The 17500-nt window shown below is 39.2% G+C and overlaps 1 protein-coding gene across 1 annotated transcript in view; it reads left to right on the top strand.

The window, feature by feature from the left end:
* Positions 1 to 17500, top strand: part of LOC137651769 (uncharacterized) — a 314564-nt gene that overhangs the window by 255326 nt on the left and 41738 nt on the right. The window contains exon 6 of the mRNA XM_068384993.1: positions 1 to 113. This exon is cut by the window's left edge and continues 25 nt beyond it. Coding sequence (XP_068241094.1) covers positions 1 to 113 — 113 coding nt within the window. The remainder of the gene's footprint in view (positions 114 to 17500) is intronic.

Here is a 17500-nt window from a genome sequence, read left to right as displayed (position 1 = left end):
GAGAGAATCAAAGAGAGATTGGAGTTTTGATTTTAACTCCAGCACATGCAAGTGAAGGTACTAATGCATTGTTACAAGACCCTTGGAATACCATCCACAAATGGTTTAAGCAGGTAAGCAGAACCCTTTGAATGTAAATCTTTATCATGCTTTTATATTTTTCATTTGTTTTATTCTTTTTTAATTTGAAAGTAACAAATTTATTTTATCCTTATGTAGCAATATGTTTATTATTGAAAACCCGTTAATAATTGAATAATTGAGATTTATTTTTAGTTTCTTTGTAGCCTACTTTATCATGTATATGTACATTCCCATAATATAAAACTATGAAGTTCTATAGCTATTGAGTCAACTCTCAAATACTAAGATTCAGAAAATCTAGTTTTGTGAAGATATTTCAAGTTTTTATTTCACAGAAATATCTCTATATGGTAAATAACTTTATAAATCTTTTTTTATTGTCATTTAAAATTTTCTGCCTAATAAACAGAATTTGAAAATAAAATTTGTTATTTTTGTGCTTAATGAAGTCTCACAAAACTAATATCCATGAAGCATAAGTTTATCAACTTTATAAAAAAATTCACCCATATATTTTCCTCTGTGAGAACCCCCCAATGCAGTAATATTGTGTGGTGTTTTGAGATGAAATCCATTCATTGTGGTTTATGACCCCACCTAGGAAGTCTACTGTACAGTAGATAGACCTGTAGGTAAGCATGCAAAACCCCCTAAAGTGAAGAGGAGAGGGTGGGGGGTTTCAGAATGCTCAGTATATTTTTATATTTAAAATACTATTATTTTAATGAAGCTCCCTGGAGTTCATGCACTGTTCATTCATTGAATGAAAGCTGTACTAAAATATAAAAGGAAATAAAATTTTGGGCATAACATATATAAAACTCTCTGTTCCAGCTGCAGAGGAAATATTGTTATACACACTGATAGTCTAAACATTGTCCTTTTCTATCCTTCACCTCCTTTGATTCTCATAGCATTTATTATGTGTAGCCTTGACAGATCACATATTTTCTATGTAGTGAAATTCTTGGTTGATACGTCTGTTAACAGCTCGTATATCAGAACCTTCATGATTGACTTAACTGAAGTTTATAAGTCTTAGAATCTTATTTTATTGACTGAACTGAAAGAACCTTCTTTATTATCTGAACTGAACTTTTTGTCTTAGAACCTTCATTATTGACTGAACTAAATTTTTTAGGCATTCGAACCTTCATTATTAACTGAACTAAATTTTTTAGGACTTAGAACCTTCTTTATTGACTGAACTGAAAACTTCAACCATCTTTATTAATTGAACTGGCGTTTGAAGTCTTACAACCTTCTTTATTGACTGAACTGAAGTTTTTATGTCTTAGAACCTCCTTTATTGGCTGAACTGAAGTTTTTATTGTTCCATTGGTTCTATTCTTTTTTAATATGAAAGTAACATTTTTTTTATTTATTGACTGACCTTCTCTATTGACTGAAATGAAGTTTTGAAGTCTTGGAACCTTCTTTATTGACTGACCTGAAGTTGTTAAGTCTTTAAACCTTCTTTACTGACTGAACTGAAGTTTCCAAGTCTTAGAACCTTCTTTATTGATTGAACTGAAGTTTTTATGTCTTAAAACATTCTTTACTGACTGAACTGAAATTTTTAAGTCTTAGAACCTTCTTTATTAACTGAACTGAAGTTTTGAAGTCTTGAACCTTCCTTATTGACTGAATTGAAGATTTTAAGTCATAGAACCTTCTTTATCGACTGAAGTGAAGTTTCTAAGTCCAGAAACATTCGTTATTCACTGAATTGATTTGAAGTTTTAGAACCTTCTTTATGTTTCAAGTCTTAGAAGCTTCTTTATAGACAGAACTGAAATTTTTAATTCTTAGAACCTTTTTTATTGAATGAACTGAAGTTTTGAGTCTAAGAACCTTCTTTATTGACTGAACTGAAGCTTTGAACTCTTAGAACATTCTTTATTTGACCGAACTGAAGGTTTTAAGTCTTAGAACCTTATTTAGTGACTAAACTGTAGTTTTAAAGTCTTAGAACCTTTTTTATTGACTGAACTTTAGTTTCGAAGTCTTAGAACCTTCTTTATTGACTGAACTGAAGTTTTTTTTTTATTTATTGAACTGACATTTTGAAGTAGAACCTTTTTTATTGACTGAACTGGAGATTTTAGGCCTTAGAACCTTCTTTATTTACTGAACTGAATTTTTATATTTTAGAACCTTCTTTATTGAGTGAACTGAAGTTTCTATATCTTAGAAGCTTCTTTATTGACTGAACTGAAGTTTTTATATCTTAGAACCTTCTTTATTGACTGAACTGAAATTTTTATGTCTTGGAACCTTCTTTATTGACTGAACTGAAATTTTTATGTCTTGGAACCTTCTTTATTGACTGAACTGACATTTTTTATTAATTGAACTAACATTTTGAGGTGAGAACCTTCTTTATTGACTGAACTGAAGTTTTTATATCTTAGAACCTTCATTATTGACTGATCTGAAGTTTTGGAGTTTTAGAACCTTCTTTATTTGCTGAACTGAAGTTTTGAAGTCTTAGAACCTCCCTTATTGACTTGACTAAGGATTGTACGTTTTAGCACCCTCTTTTTTAACTAAACTGAGGTTTCAGTCTTGGAACCTTCTTTATTGACTCCTGAAAACCTTTAATCAATCAATCTTTATTGACTGAACTGAATTTTTGAATGTTTAGAACCTTCTTTATTGATTGAACTGAAGTTTTGCAGTCTTATGACCTTCTTTATTGACTGAACTGAAGATATTTAGTCTTAGAATCTTCTTTATTGACCGAAATCTTTAGTGACTGAACGGAAGTTTTGAAGTCTTAGAACTTCTTTATTGATTGAACTGATGTTTTAGTGTCTTAGAACCTTCTTTTTTTACTGAATTGAAGTTTTGATGTCTTAGAACCTTCCTTATTGACTGAACTGAAGATTTTAAGTCATAGAACCTTATTTATTGAGTGAACTGACATTTTGAAGTCTTAGAATTTGATTTATTGACAACTGGAGTTGCAAAATCATAGAAACTTCTTTATTGACATAACTTTATTAGCTGAACTGACATTTTGAAGTCCTTGAACCTTCTTCATTGACTGAAGTGAAATTTTTGTCTTGAACCTTCTTTATGGACGTAACTTTATTAGCTGAACTGACATTTTGAAGTCCTAGAACCTTCTTCATTAACTGAACTGATGTTTTCAAGTCTTAGAACCTTCTTTATTGACTAAACTGCCGTTTTAAAGGCTTAGAACCTTCCTTATTGACTGAACTGCTGTTTTAAAGTCTTAGAACCTTCTTTATTGACTGTTCTGGAGTTTTGAAGTCATAGCACCTTCTTTGTTGGCTTAACTGATTTTTTTTTATGTCTTGGAACATTCTTTATTGGCTGAACTGATGCCTTGAAGTCTTGGAACCTTCTTATTGACTTGACTAAGGATTTTAAGTCTTAGAACCTTGTTTTTTAACTGAACTGATGTTTCGAAGTCTTGGAACCTTCTTTATTGACTGAACTGATATTTTAGTCTTAGAACCTACTTTATTGATTGAACTGAAGTTTTCTAGTCTTATAACCTTCTTTATTGACTGAACTGAAGATTCTAAGTTTTAGAACCTTCTTTATTGACTGAAGTGAAGTTTTGAAGTCCTAGAAACTTCTTTATTGATTGAACTGAAGTTTAGAAGTCTTAGAACCTTCCTTATTGACTGAACCGAAGATTTTATGTCATAGAATCTTCTTTATTGACAGAACTGACGTTTCTAACTCCTAAAACCTTCTCTATTAACTAAACTGAATTTTCGAAGTCTTAGAGCCTTTTTTATTGACTGGACTGAAGTTTTTATTTTAGAATCTTCTTTATTGACTGATTTAAAGTTTGTAAGGCTTAGAACCTTCTTTTTTGGCTTAACTGACATTTTTATGCCTTGGAACCTTCTTTATTGGCTGAACTGAAGTTTTTAAGTCTTAGAACATTCTTAGTAACTGATCTGAAGTTTTAAAGTCTTAGAACCCTTATTGATCAAACTGAAGATTTTAAGTCCTTGAACCTTTATTGATTGAACAGAAAATTTTCAAGTCTTAGAACCTTCTGTATTGACTGAACTGTAGTTTTGAAGTCTTAGAACCTTCTTTATTGGCGGAACTGAAGTTTTCAAGTCTTGGAACCTTCTTTATGGACTGAACTGAAGTTTTGAAGTCTTAGAACCTTCTTTATTGACTGAACTGATGTTTTCAAGTATTCGAACCTTTTTTATGGACTGAACTGAACATTTTGAAGTCTTAGAACCTTCTTTATTTGCTGAACTGAAGTTTTGAAGTCTTAGAACCTTCTTTATTAACTGAACTGACGTTTTGAAGTCTTAGAACCTTCTTTATTTGCTGAACTGAAGTTTTGAAGTTTTGGAACCTTTTTTTATTGAGTAAACTGATGTTTTGAAGTCTTAGAACCTTCTTTATTGACTGAACTGACGTTTTGAAGTTTTAAAACCACCTTTATTTGCTGAACTGAAGTTTTGAAGTATTAAGCCCCGTACACACTGGGAAATGTTTGGAAACAATGTTTGGAAACAGTTTCCAAACAGTTTGGAAACTGTTTTCGAAAACTTGATTCCAAACAGTTTGGAAAAAGTTTTCAAACTGTTTGGAAATAGGTTGCAAATTATTTGTAAACTACTTCCAAACAATGTTTCCAGTCCACACCTCAGTTGTGGTCATGCCTGTGATGAGAGTAGAGGTTGCTGCAGCAGCATTTGCATTTTATTTGGCACTTTTGATAAAATCAAGGGAGGTCAAGAAAAAGAGAAATATATGGGTGAGGAATTTTTTTGAAAAAGGACCCTATGGTGATTTGCTTTCGGCGGAACTGAAATTAGATGGTGGAGCTTTCACCAATTTTGTTCAGATGTGCTCAAGTGACTTTGAACTACTTTTACGGATGGTGGCTCCCAGTATATCTCGAAAGGATAAAAAATACAGAAAGGCTATTACACCTGACATGAGACTGGCTATTACACTGAGGTATTTTGCAAGTGGAGATTCCTTTACGAGCCTCATGTACACCTTCAGGATTTTGATGCAGACCATCTCAGCTGTGGTTCCTGAGGTCTGTGGAGCAATTGATCGTCACCATGGCCGCACTCATACACAAACGCAGTGTTTCCCATTCTGGATGAGAAACAGTAATTCATAAAATGGTGTTTGGAAATGGTTTGCAAACAGTTTGGAAACAGTTTGTAAGCAGTTTCGAAACTTTGTTTGCTTACAGTTTGGAAACAGTTTCTAAAGTGTTTTTAAACCGTTTCCAAGCTGTTTGGAAACCATTTCCAAACATTGTTTCCAAACAATGTTTCCAAGTGTGTACGGGGCTTTAGAACTCTCTTTCTTGACTGAACTGATGTTGTGAAGTCTTAGAACCCTCTTTATTGACTGAAGCGACGTTTTCAAGTCTTAGAACCTTCTTTATATGCTTAAGTGAAGTTTTGAAGTCTTAGAACCTTCTTTATTGCCCGCACTGACGTTTTGAAGTCTTAGAACCTTCTTTATTGACTGAACTGACGTTTTGAAGTTATAGAACCTTTTATTCATTGACTGAACTGATGTTTTGAATTCTTAGAACCTTCTTTATTGACTGAACTGACGTTTTAAAGTCATAGAATCTTTTTTTTATATGCTGAACTGAAGTTTTGAAGTCTGAGAACCTTTTTTATCAACTGAACTGAAGTTTTGAAGTCTTTGAACCTTCTTTATTGACTGAACTGACGTTTTGAAGTTATAGAACCTTTTATTCATTGACTGAACTGACGGTTTGAAGTCTTAGAACCTTCTTTATTGACTGAACTGACGTTTTGAAGTTATAGAACCTTTTATTCATTGACTGAACTGACGTTTTGAAGTCTTAGAACCTTCTTTATTGACTGAACTGACGTTTTGAAGTCATAGAATCTTTTTTTTATATGCTGAACTGAAGTTTTGAAGTCTGAGAACCTTTTTTATCAACTGAACTGAAGTTTTGAAGTCTTTGAACCTTCTTTATTGACTGAACTGATGTTTTGAAGTTTTAGAATCTTTTATTTATTGACTGAACTGACATTTTGAAGTCTTAGAACCTTTTTTATTGACTGAACTGAAGTTTTAAAGTTTTAGAACCTTTTTTATTGACTGAACTGAAGTTTTAAAGTCTTAGAACCTTCTTTCTTAACTGAACTGAAGATTTTGTCTTAGAACCTTCTTTCTTGACTGAACTGAAGTTTTTGAATCTTAGAACATTCTTTATTGACAGAACTGAAGATTTTAAGTTTTAGAACCTTCTTTATTGACTGTACTGAAGTTTTTATGTCTTAAAACCTTCTTTATTGACTGAACTGAAGTTTTTAAGTCTTAGAACCTTCTTTATTGATCGAACTGAAGATTTTGTCTTAGAACCTTCTTTATTGACTGAACTGAAGTTTTAAAGTCTTGGTACCTTCTTTATTGACAGAACTGAAGATTTCATGTTTTAGAATCTTCTTTATTGACTGCACTGAAGTTTTGAAGACTTAGAACCTTTTTTATTGACTGAACTGATAATTTAGTCTTAGAACCTTCTTTATTGACTGAACTGAAGTTTTAAAGTCTTATAATCTTCTTTATTGACAGAACCGAAGATTTTAAGTCTTAGAACCTTCTTTATTGACTGAAGTGAAGTTTTAAAGTTTTAGAACCTCCTTTATCGACTGAACTGAAGTTTTTATATCGGTAAACCTTTTTTATTGATGGATCTGAAGTTTTTAAGTCTTAGAACCTTTATTGACTGCAACTGAAGTTTTGAAGTCTTAGAACCTTCTTTATTGACTGAACTGAAATTTTAAAGTCTTAGAACCTACTTTGTTGACTGACCTGAGGTTTTTAAGTCTTGGAACCTTTTTTGACTGAACTAAACTTTTGAAGTCTCAGAGTTTTGAATTGAGGAAGGGGGAAATTTTTTTAAACTTTCCAAGAAAAGTTGATATTCCCTGTTGAGGATTAAATTATGTTAGCTGTAAAAGATTATATATATATATATATATTTAATATATATATATATATATATATATATATATATATATATATATATATACACATACATATATATATGTATATATGTATGTGTGTATGCATATATATATATATATATATATATATATATATATATATATATACATACATACATATACTGTATATGTATTATATATATGTATATATGTGTATATATATATATATGTATATATATATATATATATATATATTTGGGGGGTGGCTCGAGCCATGTCGTCCAGATGGAAGTTCCTCATTAGCTTCTACTTTGAATATTTTTGCATGTGATATACCAGAGAAATTTACCTTAGAGGTATCATAGAGTTCTTTACCTCTGGAGCCAATATCCCGAGAGATACCGTGCATATATCAGGGACGTGTTAATAACAAGCCATGGTTATCCTTCCCCAAATAGATTTAACCTTGTCCCGAATGATGAGGGATAGGGTAGGGTACGTGCGTGAGAGAGCCGTTACAACTTCCGATCTCAAAGATGTGCTACCACTGATACGCTTCCTGTTGAACCATTCCCCTTCACAGCGCCATCTTTGCCATTTGCTTGGAGAGTTTCTGCTAGTTTTCTTAGCTTTTTAAGGGTTTTTTTTATCATGAATGCTTCAACTTCCTCCTCATCGACTAATTTGAGTATCCACCCTTTCGTGTGTTGGAGAATTTCGCGTCTCTACCCAGTTTTCTTTTGTTATGTTGCATGCATTGGTTGTTTCTAAGCCGGCTGGCTTTCGGCGCCATTTATCTTGTCGTTAAATACTCAGAAATTTTTAGTTATTTATTCATTTACTTTAGGAATATGTTGTTTTATTATTCTATAGTATGGTATGTATATGGTATCCCCCCATCCTTCTTTGGTGTTCCTTCTGTGTTTTTTATTAGCATTGGCTTAGGCTAGCCTACCCTAGCTGGCAGCCATATCTGGTAAATGTTCACTAGTGCACCACTCCCTTCTTTCACCAAACCGTACGGGTTGGGTGAGGCTGTCTATCCTCCTACGCTGTTGATTCGTCATTGAAGGGAGCTGCGGTCTTGAAGGTCGTTTTGGGAGTTGGATAGTGTTCTCAGTTACCTTAGGGTGACTGCTTTTCACTTTCCATTTAGCCTAAATGTTTGGTGAGGTGGCACAGGTCTTGGGATCCTGTTCCCTGTGTCTACTCATGTTTACTTTTTAGAACACCTTACCCCAGTTCTGATGCTGACTAGTAGACCTTCTTGTGCTGCCTTAACCATCATTAGGCTTCTCTCTTAGTCTTTGGTAGGCTATGCCTGGTTGTGAGTACTTGCCCTCTGTGCCCTATCATGGCAACCCCTCTGGGACACTATTGTTGTTCCATGTTGCTGTTAGGCCTTCCTACCATGCCACCTCACCATTTTCTGAGTGTCTCATTACCACCCCTTCTTCCCCTTTCTTTGTGGTTGCTAGTGTGCCTACTTTTAGGCTATCTTTCCTGGCCTAGGTAGATGAGATTTTCTCCTCCCCTGGTTGAAATCTCTCGGCCGTCTTAGAGTCCACCCTTGGGTGTTTCTCCGCCCTTTAACCTTCCTAGTTAGGCCATAATCTGACTGTACCAGAAATATGTTCTTCTTGTCTAGTCATCTCACCCTAGCTTTTGAGCTTTTCCTCAACTGCTAGCAGTCTAGGCTTGCCTATACAGTTCTCTCATGGTCTAATCCTATCTAGGCCAGAACTATGTTCCTCTTGTCTAGTCATCTCACCCTAGCTTTTGAGCTTTCCCTCACCTGTTAGGAGGATAGGCTTGCCTACGTAGTTTTGCCATGGCCTAAGCCTATCTAGGCACAGAGTTGGTACCTGTTGGATCACTCTTCTGGCTCCTTGGCAGTGCTTGTCCTATGTCTGCAGCCTCTCTTCCTGTGCTATTTCCCTCATGCTATGGAGTTGACTCCCTTGCCTGGTTAGCCTATCTAGGCAGAGGTGCCGCCTTCTTGTCTCTGCTTCCTGTCTTGCCAACTTGAGATATCCCTCTAGCTATGGACTCTTGACTCCCTTTCCAGGTCAGCCTATCTAGACAGGGGTGCTGCTTCCTGTCTTTGCTTGCAGTCTTGTCAGCTTGAGTTCTTTTAGCAATGGCTGTGTGTTGGCTAGGGGTCACCCTCTCTGCCACCGCAGCTGCAGCCTTAGACTAGTCATCTGCTCTTTCCTATCCCACATCTGAGGAACATTGTCCTCTGGAGTTGGTCGATTGGATCCTGCCTGGTTGTCAGGACACCATTTGAATTTTTAATTGTTAGCATCCTGGCTGTCTTGTACAGCTCTCATTATCTTATTGGCTGCACCCCCACTTTGTGTAAGTTAATGATAATGATCAGGTTTTGGCTGGTTCTCTTATTGTCTGCCTTTTACTCCTGTACTTCCCCTGAGTGTGGACCCTTCCCTTAGGATTGTCCACTCTCCCCCTGTTGACTTTACAAGGTGTCTGCCGCCTTGTATTGACAGGTCATTCTTTTCTGGCTACTAGAAATAGTTGCCAGCTCCCAGCCGCTGCCGCTGGTCTAGGCAGTACGATGAGTGAACTTGCCTTCTTAAGCTGTTCCGATAGACCTATTCTGAAGGTTCTGGTGTTCCTATGATGTGATCCTTTCCTTCATATTCCTACCACACCATCATTATGTTATGCTTCATAAATCATTCCAGATTTCCAGAAGAGGTCTTCTCAACAAGGTGCCCCTTACCTTCTTTCTCTGGAACTAAAGGACCACCTCTTTCCCAAGGCTGAGGTGTCCTCCGTTTTTGGTCACCAGTTACCGACGATCCACCTCCCACCGGTACCAGCAGATTATGCAGATGATGAAGTCAGAGACGCTCTGCAAGTCTTGAGTCTGGACACAGACGACATGTCTTCTACTTCTGTTTCATCAGAAAAAGAGAGGATCCTGCTGACCACAGAAGCCTCGGAAAAGTCATTGGATGTATATCAGGTGAGTGCAGCTCCCAATGCCTCTTTACTTTCTACCCAAGCCCCAGCTTCCACCAAGCCCGGTTCCGATATTAGACAAACCTTCGTTACCCAGTAATTTAGAACTAATGGCATCCATGAAAGCTTTCATGGAAAACTTAACTGCCAAATATGAATGTTCTCAAGCAGATCTAACAGCGAAGATAGAAGCTTTACAAGAGGCACCTGCTTCTAAAGCTCCCCCAGCTGCGAGCCTACCAGAATGCACAGTTAAGAACCCTTGTTGCTATGCTGAGAATATGGCCTTAACCGAAGGGTTCCTTCATATTGGGGATGGTCTGGGTTCCAAGCCAGTTTCGGACTTGGAATTTTTTGCATCGAACAATAGCTATCCTTACTGTTACGTAAGGCTTAACTCAGAAGTGTCCATTAGGGATGATACGATCCCTATGAAAACGATCATTCTGGATTATGACAAGGCTCAATCCCTTTTAGTTAGGGAGTTGGAAATGGCTGAATTCACTAATACCCAACTTTCTGCCTTTGGCAGGAAAAAGGCCACTTTTGTAGCCCCCAAAAGATACTGTCTTCCCCTTTGCCTCTGAAAACTTAGAGGCTGTATTGAAAGCAGTAAGGGAGAACAGACCCTTTCCAGTGCTAGAAGAATGTAAACCTGTCCATCTAGCCTTTCCTTACGATTCGAACAATTGGGAGGACGTCCAACATACATTCACTGTTGGAAAACTAGATAAAGACGTCAGAGGCTAACAGTTTAATGAGAAATTACTTAGGATTCCCGAATCCCTATTGAAGGGAGAACTGGAAGCTAAAGAGAGACTTTCTGCCTCTTTATCCTTCCAGTCTTATCTAAAGATGCTTATTAGAAACTATTCCAAATCTGATATCTTCCCTGTCATGGCTAAAACTCACCTAATCATGTTTCATAGGGATCTCCATGCTTTTGTCCTAGCCAGAAGAGCATGAAGAGAAGACGTCCTACCCGCTGCTATGACCAGACATGAACCCAGAAAACTAATCGACTTCAACATCTGGGGAAAGAATCTCTTCCCTGAGAAGCTGGTTAAAGAAGTCATTGAAAAAGCGGCTCAGGAGAACAAGAGCCTTATTGACAAGTGGGGTATTTCCTCTAAACGAAGATTTACCCCAATGAAGGACCTTAACCCAAGGGCAAGAAGCCCAGAAGTCACTTCAAAGGAAGGAAGTCCTTTCCTGTCGCGAGAGCCTTAGTTGCCGCCATTCCTCAGACTGTGTGCACGGTCCCCCAGCAGTATGTTTCACAGTCTCCAGCCTTCAACCCGGTGTACGAGAGAGATACCAACACGTTTCACCCTGCCAAACCTCATTGGAAGGGCTCCGGTAACGGGAAGGTCTGGAAGAGGCGGTCGAACTTGAGGCCGAGGAAGTAGAGACAAGACATCTAAAATTGCAGGTCCTTCAATGAGGAGCTTCTGGTAGGGGACGACTTCACCTGTTCAGGGATCAATGGGAGTTCGATCCCGGGGCTCACAGCATAGTCTCAAAAGGGCTAGACTGGAAGTGGAGACAGAAACCACCCCAGTTCAAGAGGTTCTTTCAACCCACAACCCCCTTTTTGGAGGATTAGCTTCAGGACCTCAGGAAGGGAGTCATCCATTGCACAAAATCCATGAACTTTCAAGGGTGGCTATTCTGCGTCCCCAGGAAAGATTCGAACAGTCTTCGAACTATTCTTGCCTTGTCCCCACTAAACAAATTCATTCTAAACGACAAGTTCCAGATGCTGACTATCTCGCAAATACGGACCCTACTACCCCAGGGGGCTTACACAGTCTCCTTAGATCTTACAGACGCATATTGGCATCTTCCGATAGGTTGGCGCTTCTCTCCCTACCTTGGTTTCAGACTGGCAAGAAAGGCCTACATATTCAAAGCTATGCCCTTCGGGGTCAGTATAGCTCCAAGGATTTTCACGAAACTAGTCAAGGCCGGTGTCCAATAACTTCGGAACAGAGGCCTTCAGGTGATGATGTACCTGGACAACTGGTTAGTCTGGGGTGCAACGAAGTCGGAATGTCTTCAAACAGCCCAAGAGGTCATGAACTTCCTACAATCTCTAGACTTCCAAATCAACCTCGAGAAGTCCAGGCTATCTCCAGCCTGGAAATTCCAGTGGCCAGGACTTCACTGGAACCTACAGTCACACACCCTTTCTCTACCACAAGGCAAGAGAGGAAATTGTAAACTCGGTCAGGTGCCTACTTCGTTCAAAAGTACTCACCAGACGACAAGAAAGGGTCTTACGGTCGTTACAGTTCGCTGCCGTGACGGACCCAATCATGAAAGCAAGGCTCAAAGATGCCAACAGAGTGTGGAGAAGAAACACATCCAATGCTTGGAGAGATCTTCGCCATAAAACCCTGGCTTTATTGCAGAAGCAGCTCAAGCTGTGGTCCACCGCCAAGAGTCTGTCGAACATCATCCCTCTTCAGTACCCTCCTCTTTCCGTGACTATTCACAAGGACACCACGGAACAAGGTTGGGGAGGACACCTCCTCTTCCAAGAAAGTGCAGGGTCAGTGGTTGATCACATTTCAGAAGTTTCACATCAATATTTTGGAGGCTATAGCAGTGTTTCTAACTCTGAAGAGACTATGCCCAGAGACGAAATCACACATCACATTGGTAATCGACAACAACACAATAGTGCACTGTGTCAACAGACAGGGCTCCAGATCTCCTCAAATCAACCATGTAATCTTAGCTATTCTCTCTTTGGCAAAAAGGAGGAAATAGCATCTTTCATCAGTTTTCCTCGAAGGGGTTTGCAATGTGACGGCGGACGTCTTGTCGAGATCAAAGCCTCAGGAAACAGAATGGTCTCAGGACGTGAAATCATTGCTTCATTCTAGAGCAAGTCCCGGAACTGCATATCGATCTCTTTGTGACGAGCTTCAACAAAAAACTTTCCCGATATGTAGCACCAAACTTGGACCCGGAAGCGACAAGAATGGATGTGATGTCTCTGGATTGGAACTAGAGGTCTCACATCCACCTATTTACTCCACTCTACCTCCTACTGAAAGTACTGAACAAACTGTGGACTTTCAAGGGAACAGCAGCTCTGGTGGCTCTCAAGTGGCCCAAGAGCAATTGGTACCCTCTTTTTCTAGAACTCAAACCCCTCCAGATCCCTCTTCCATTTCCAGTGCTGTCCTAGGTTGTTCAACAGACAACTGTCTTCGCTTCCTCTTGGATAATGAAACCCTTCAGGTAATGATTTTCTCGCCCTCGTGACTCAGAGAAAATTCGGAGTTGCGAGGGAAAGAAGTGACTTCATAGAAGAGTACAAGTCCAACACTACAAAACGACAATATTTGTCTTCCTGGAAAAAATGGGTTGCGTTCTTGAAAAGTCATTAGCCCTCTTCTGTTTTTATGGTCTTCTGTATTTCTTTCTTTATTTCACTACACGATCAAGCTCTAGCCTCATGTAAGTCGGCACTAACTAGACCGATCACATATGCTTTTGATATCGAACTTAATAGCGAGCTATACAATAAGATCTCGAAGGCTTGTGCTAAACTGAAACCTGATGCTCCTCCCATGGCTATTTTATGGTCGTTTGATAAAGTCTTGCACTTTGCCTCTTCAATAGATGACGCCTCTGCCTCTCTGAGGGATCTTACTCAAAGGTTTATCTTTTTGCTTGCTATGGCTTCTGGTGCTAAATTCAGTGAGATTGTGACCCTTTCAAGGGATGATGGCCACATTTAATTCTCTGATTTGGGAGAGGTAAACCCTTCTCTAGATCTTGCATTCTTGGCGAAAAACGAACTTCCGAAACGCGGGGGCCCTGGAAAATTGTTCCACTACAGGAGGACCCTTCTCTGTGCCCCGTGGAGAGCCTTAAAGCCTACTTATCCAAAAGTCGGGCCTTTAAAGGCGGTCAAATTTTTAAAGGGGAGTTGACAGGATCTAACCTTTCTCTGAACGGCTAAGGTCCAAACTCACCTACTTCATCAGAAGGGCTGACCCGGAAAGTATTCCAGCGGGATATGACCCATAAAAAGTTGCCTCTTCCTTAAATTTTTCCTAATCTATGACATTTGCAGGCTTACAGGCATACACGGGATGGAAATCTTCAAGAGTGTTCTTTAAACATTGCCTACGTCAGTTGGAAGAGATTAAACACTTCGTGGTGGCCGCTGGTAGTGTGATTAAACCAACTTCTTAAGTGTTGTTCACAAACTCGTTTGGACTGTATAATTGGAACTTCTCTGTCTACATTGTGCAATGGGATTATGATCTTTTGCTCCATATGCCTTTTAATGTTGTAACGAGTTACATGTGATATTTTCTTGTTATGTCACGAGTATTCCTTTTTTACTACTCGGTTTCATAATTTGGGGTCTATATATATATATATATATATATATATATATATACAGTGAACCCTCGTTTATCGCGGTAGATAGGTTCCAGACGCGGGCGCGATAGGTGAAAATCCGCGAAGTAGTGACAGCATATTTACCTATTTATTTAACATGTATATTCGGACTTTTAAAACCTTCCCTTGTACGTAGTACTGTTAACAAACCACCCTTTACACCCTGTAATGTACAGAACACTTAATGCATGTACTACAGCACCCTAAACTAAAACAGGCACAAATATTAAAGGCGATTTTATATCATGTGTTTCCTAAACACCTAAAAAGCACGATAAAAAATGGCAACCAATGTTTTGTTTACGTTCATCTCTGATCATAATGAAGAAACAAACTCATTTAGTGTACACATATATGTACGTATGGTTAGTTTTTGCATCGATTATATTGATTATACAGTACTGTATGTTGATTTTTTTATTACCAATGTTTTAGTTTACGTATTTTTCTTAGGACTTCCAAATGAAATCTTTTTCTTTATGACGCCGCCTGAAACGACGGCGTGTACGCTCAGTAAACAACCACGCTCAGAACAAACAAGGCATTTAACACGCATGATGATAGTGATAAATAATGATACAGTACATACAGTATTTACAGTACAAAGCATTTACAAAATATGTTACCTTACAAATATAAATTATACAGTACTTGTACGTAGCAAAGCAGGAAAACAATTTGAGAGAGAGAGAGAGAGAGAGAGAGAGAGAGAGAGAGAGAGAGAGAGAGAGAGAGAGAGAGAGAGATTGTTTTACGTACGTAAATGTAAATTTTAAACAAAAAAAATATGATAGGTTACAACATGTAGACTTTTAAAACCTTCCCTTTAACTTAATGCATACAGTACGTACAGTACTAAACTATAAAACAGGTTAAAGTAAAAAATAAAGATTGTTACTGTACTCACCACGAAAGAAGTTCCAGAAAAACTTGAATGACGATGGCGATGAATTTGCTGCACAGTAGAAATGATGATGATGAAGCTGATGATGTGTTCTACTGTGCAGTCAATGATAGTATTTTACGTCTCTTCAGACGGAGGTGTCTTTTCCTGGGACACCTCTTCAACTTCTTCAATTTCTTCCGAAGGCGTACTAGCAGGAGGAACTGGCTCTTTTTTGCGAGGCTGAAAAAACATTGTGATCGGAAGTTGTTGCCGCTGCTTCTTTTTTCGATCCAAGAGCATCCTGTAGGGAGTCGTGATGTCATCGACCTTGTTGCAGAATTGCATCGCGCGAACCATATCCTCGTCCCACTCTTGCAACATTTCTTTCGCCTCCTTCATATGGTTGCAGAACTTGGCGAGCCGTTCTAATGTTAAGCCCGTTTCTTCTACATTTTCTTGGGTCTCTTCCTGGGTACCCTCACTCTCTTCCTCACTTGCCGATTTCGTCAGGTCTTCGAGATCTGCGTCAGTTAGGGGCTGGGAATGGCAGTCCAACAACTCGTCGACGTCTTCAGTCGTCATGTCGCCAAACCCGTCACCCCCAATTATGGCAGCCAACTGCACAGATTTCCGTATTGCAGAGTGTTGGATTTCCGACGGAGTAAATCCCTTGTCGTCGTAAACAATATCGGGCCACAGCTTCTTCCAGCTCGCATTTACAGTTGCAGGTTTCATCTCTTGAAGTGCCTTTTGAATATTCTGCAGGCACGTGGCTATGGTGTACTGCCGCCAGTACGCCTTCAAGTTGAAGTCTTCATCCTCGTCATCTTGGGCAGCATCCACACACGCAACGAGGTCCGCCAAGGTATTCTTCGTGTAGAGGGCCTTGAACGCCCTGATAACCCCCTGGTCCATTGGTTGAATTAATGACGTGGTGTTGGGTGGCAGGAACTCAACCTGAACGCCCTCACGCGACAGGTCAGTTGCGTGTCCACCAGCGTTATCCATAAGGAGAAGGATCTTGAATGGCAAGCCCTTCTCTAAGAGATATTCATGGACTTGCGGGATGAAACACTGGTGGAACCAGTTGGAGGTCAGCATCTTCGTAATCCATGCCTTTTGATTATGCATCCAGTACACGGGAAGGAGATTCTTATTTTTGTTTTTCAAAGCGCGAGGATTTTTCGACTTATAAATAAGCCCCGGCTTTAACAAAAATCCAGCAGCATTGCCACACATCACGAGGGTAACGCGATCCTTGAATGCCTTAAAGCCAGAGGCTTTGGCTTCCTCTTTGAACAGGAAAGTTCGCGACGGCATTCTCTTCCAAAACAAGCCGGTTTCATCCATATTAAACACTTGTTCCGGCTTGTATCCACCTTCAGCGATAATGTTCTTGAAAGTCTGGTTCACGTAAGTTTCAGCAGCGGCAGTGTCAGCGGAAGCAGACTCCCCATGCAGGGAAACGCTTTTCAGGGCGAAGCGTTTCTGAAACTTCGCGAACCATCCTTTGCTGGCGGAAAAACGTTGTTTCTGACGCTGGGAATCAGTGGAGGTCCCTGGTTGAGGATCATCTACATCATCATCTTCTTCAGCATGGTCGCCATCGTCGTCATGAGGTTCCTTTGCCGCAAAATTCTCATACAAGCTCAAAGCCTTTGTTCGGATGGTGTTCGTATCCAACGCTATGTTCTTCTTCCGACAGTCGGCAATCCACACAGCTAAAGCACCTTCCATGCGTACGATCGTTTTATTACGCGTTGTAACGACTCGCTTCGCTGATCTGCTAAAGGTGATTGCAGCAGTCTTTCTAATGTTCGCCTCGTCCTTCCTGATGTAGCGAACGGTGGATTCGTTGATGCCAAAATGGCGGCCGGCGGCCGCGTAACTTCTACCATCTTTTAACATGTCGAGAAGCGTAACCTTCTCAGCTATCGTCATCATTCTTCGGTGGCGTTTAGGCTCACTACCAGCCTTACTAGAAGCAGAACGCTTGGGAGCCATTGTAACAGAAAGTTCAACAAAAAGTTCAACTTAAAACAGTCGCACACAGCACAGATTCAACTTCACAAACTTAAGAACGTCTACTCAGCAATACGCGGAAAGAGAAAGTGAACGATGCAGTCCCGCGAGAACTCTGATGCTGCGGGTT

The sequence above is a fragment of the Palaemon carinicauda genome, chromosome 1, assembly GCF_036898095.1.
Source record: "Palaemon carinicauda isolate YSFRI2023 chromosome 1, ASM3689809v2, whole genome shotgun sequence".
NCBI lineage: Eukaryota > Metazoa > Arthropoda > Malacostraca > Decapoda > Palaemonidae > Palaemon > Palaemon carinicauda.
The sequence above is the reverse complement of the archived record's forward strand: the minus strand, read 5'-3'. Positions and strand labels throughout refer to the sequence as shown.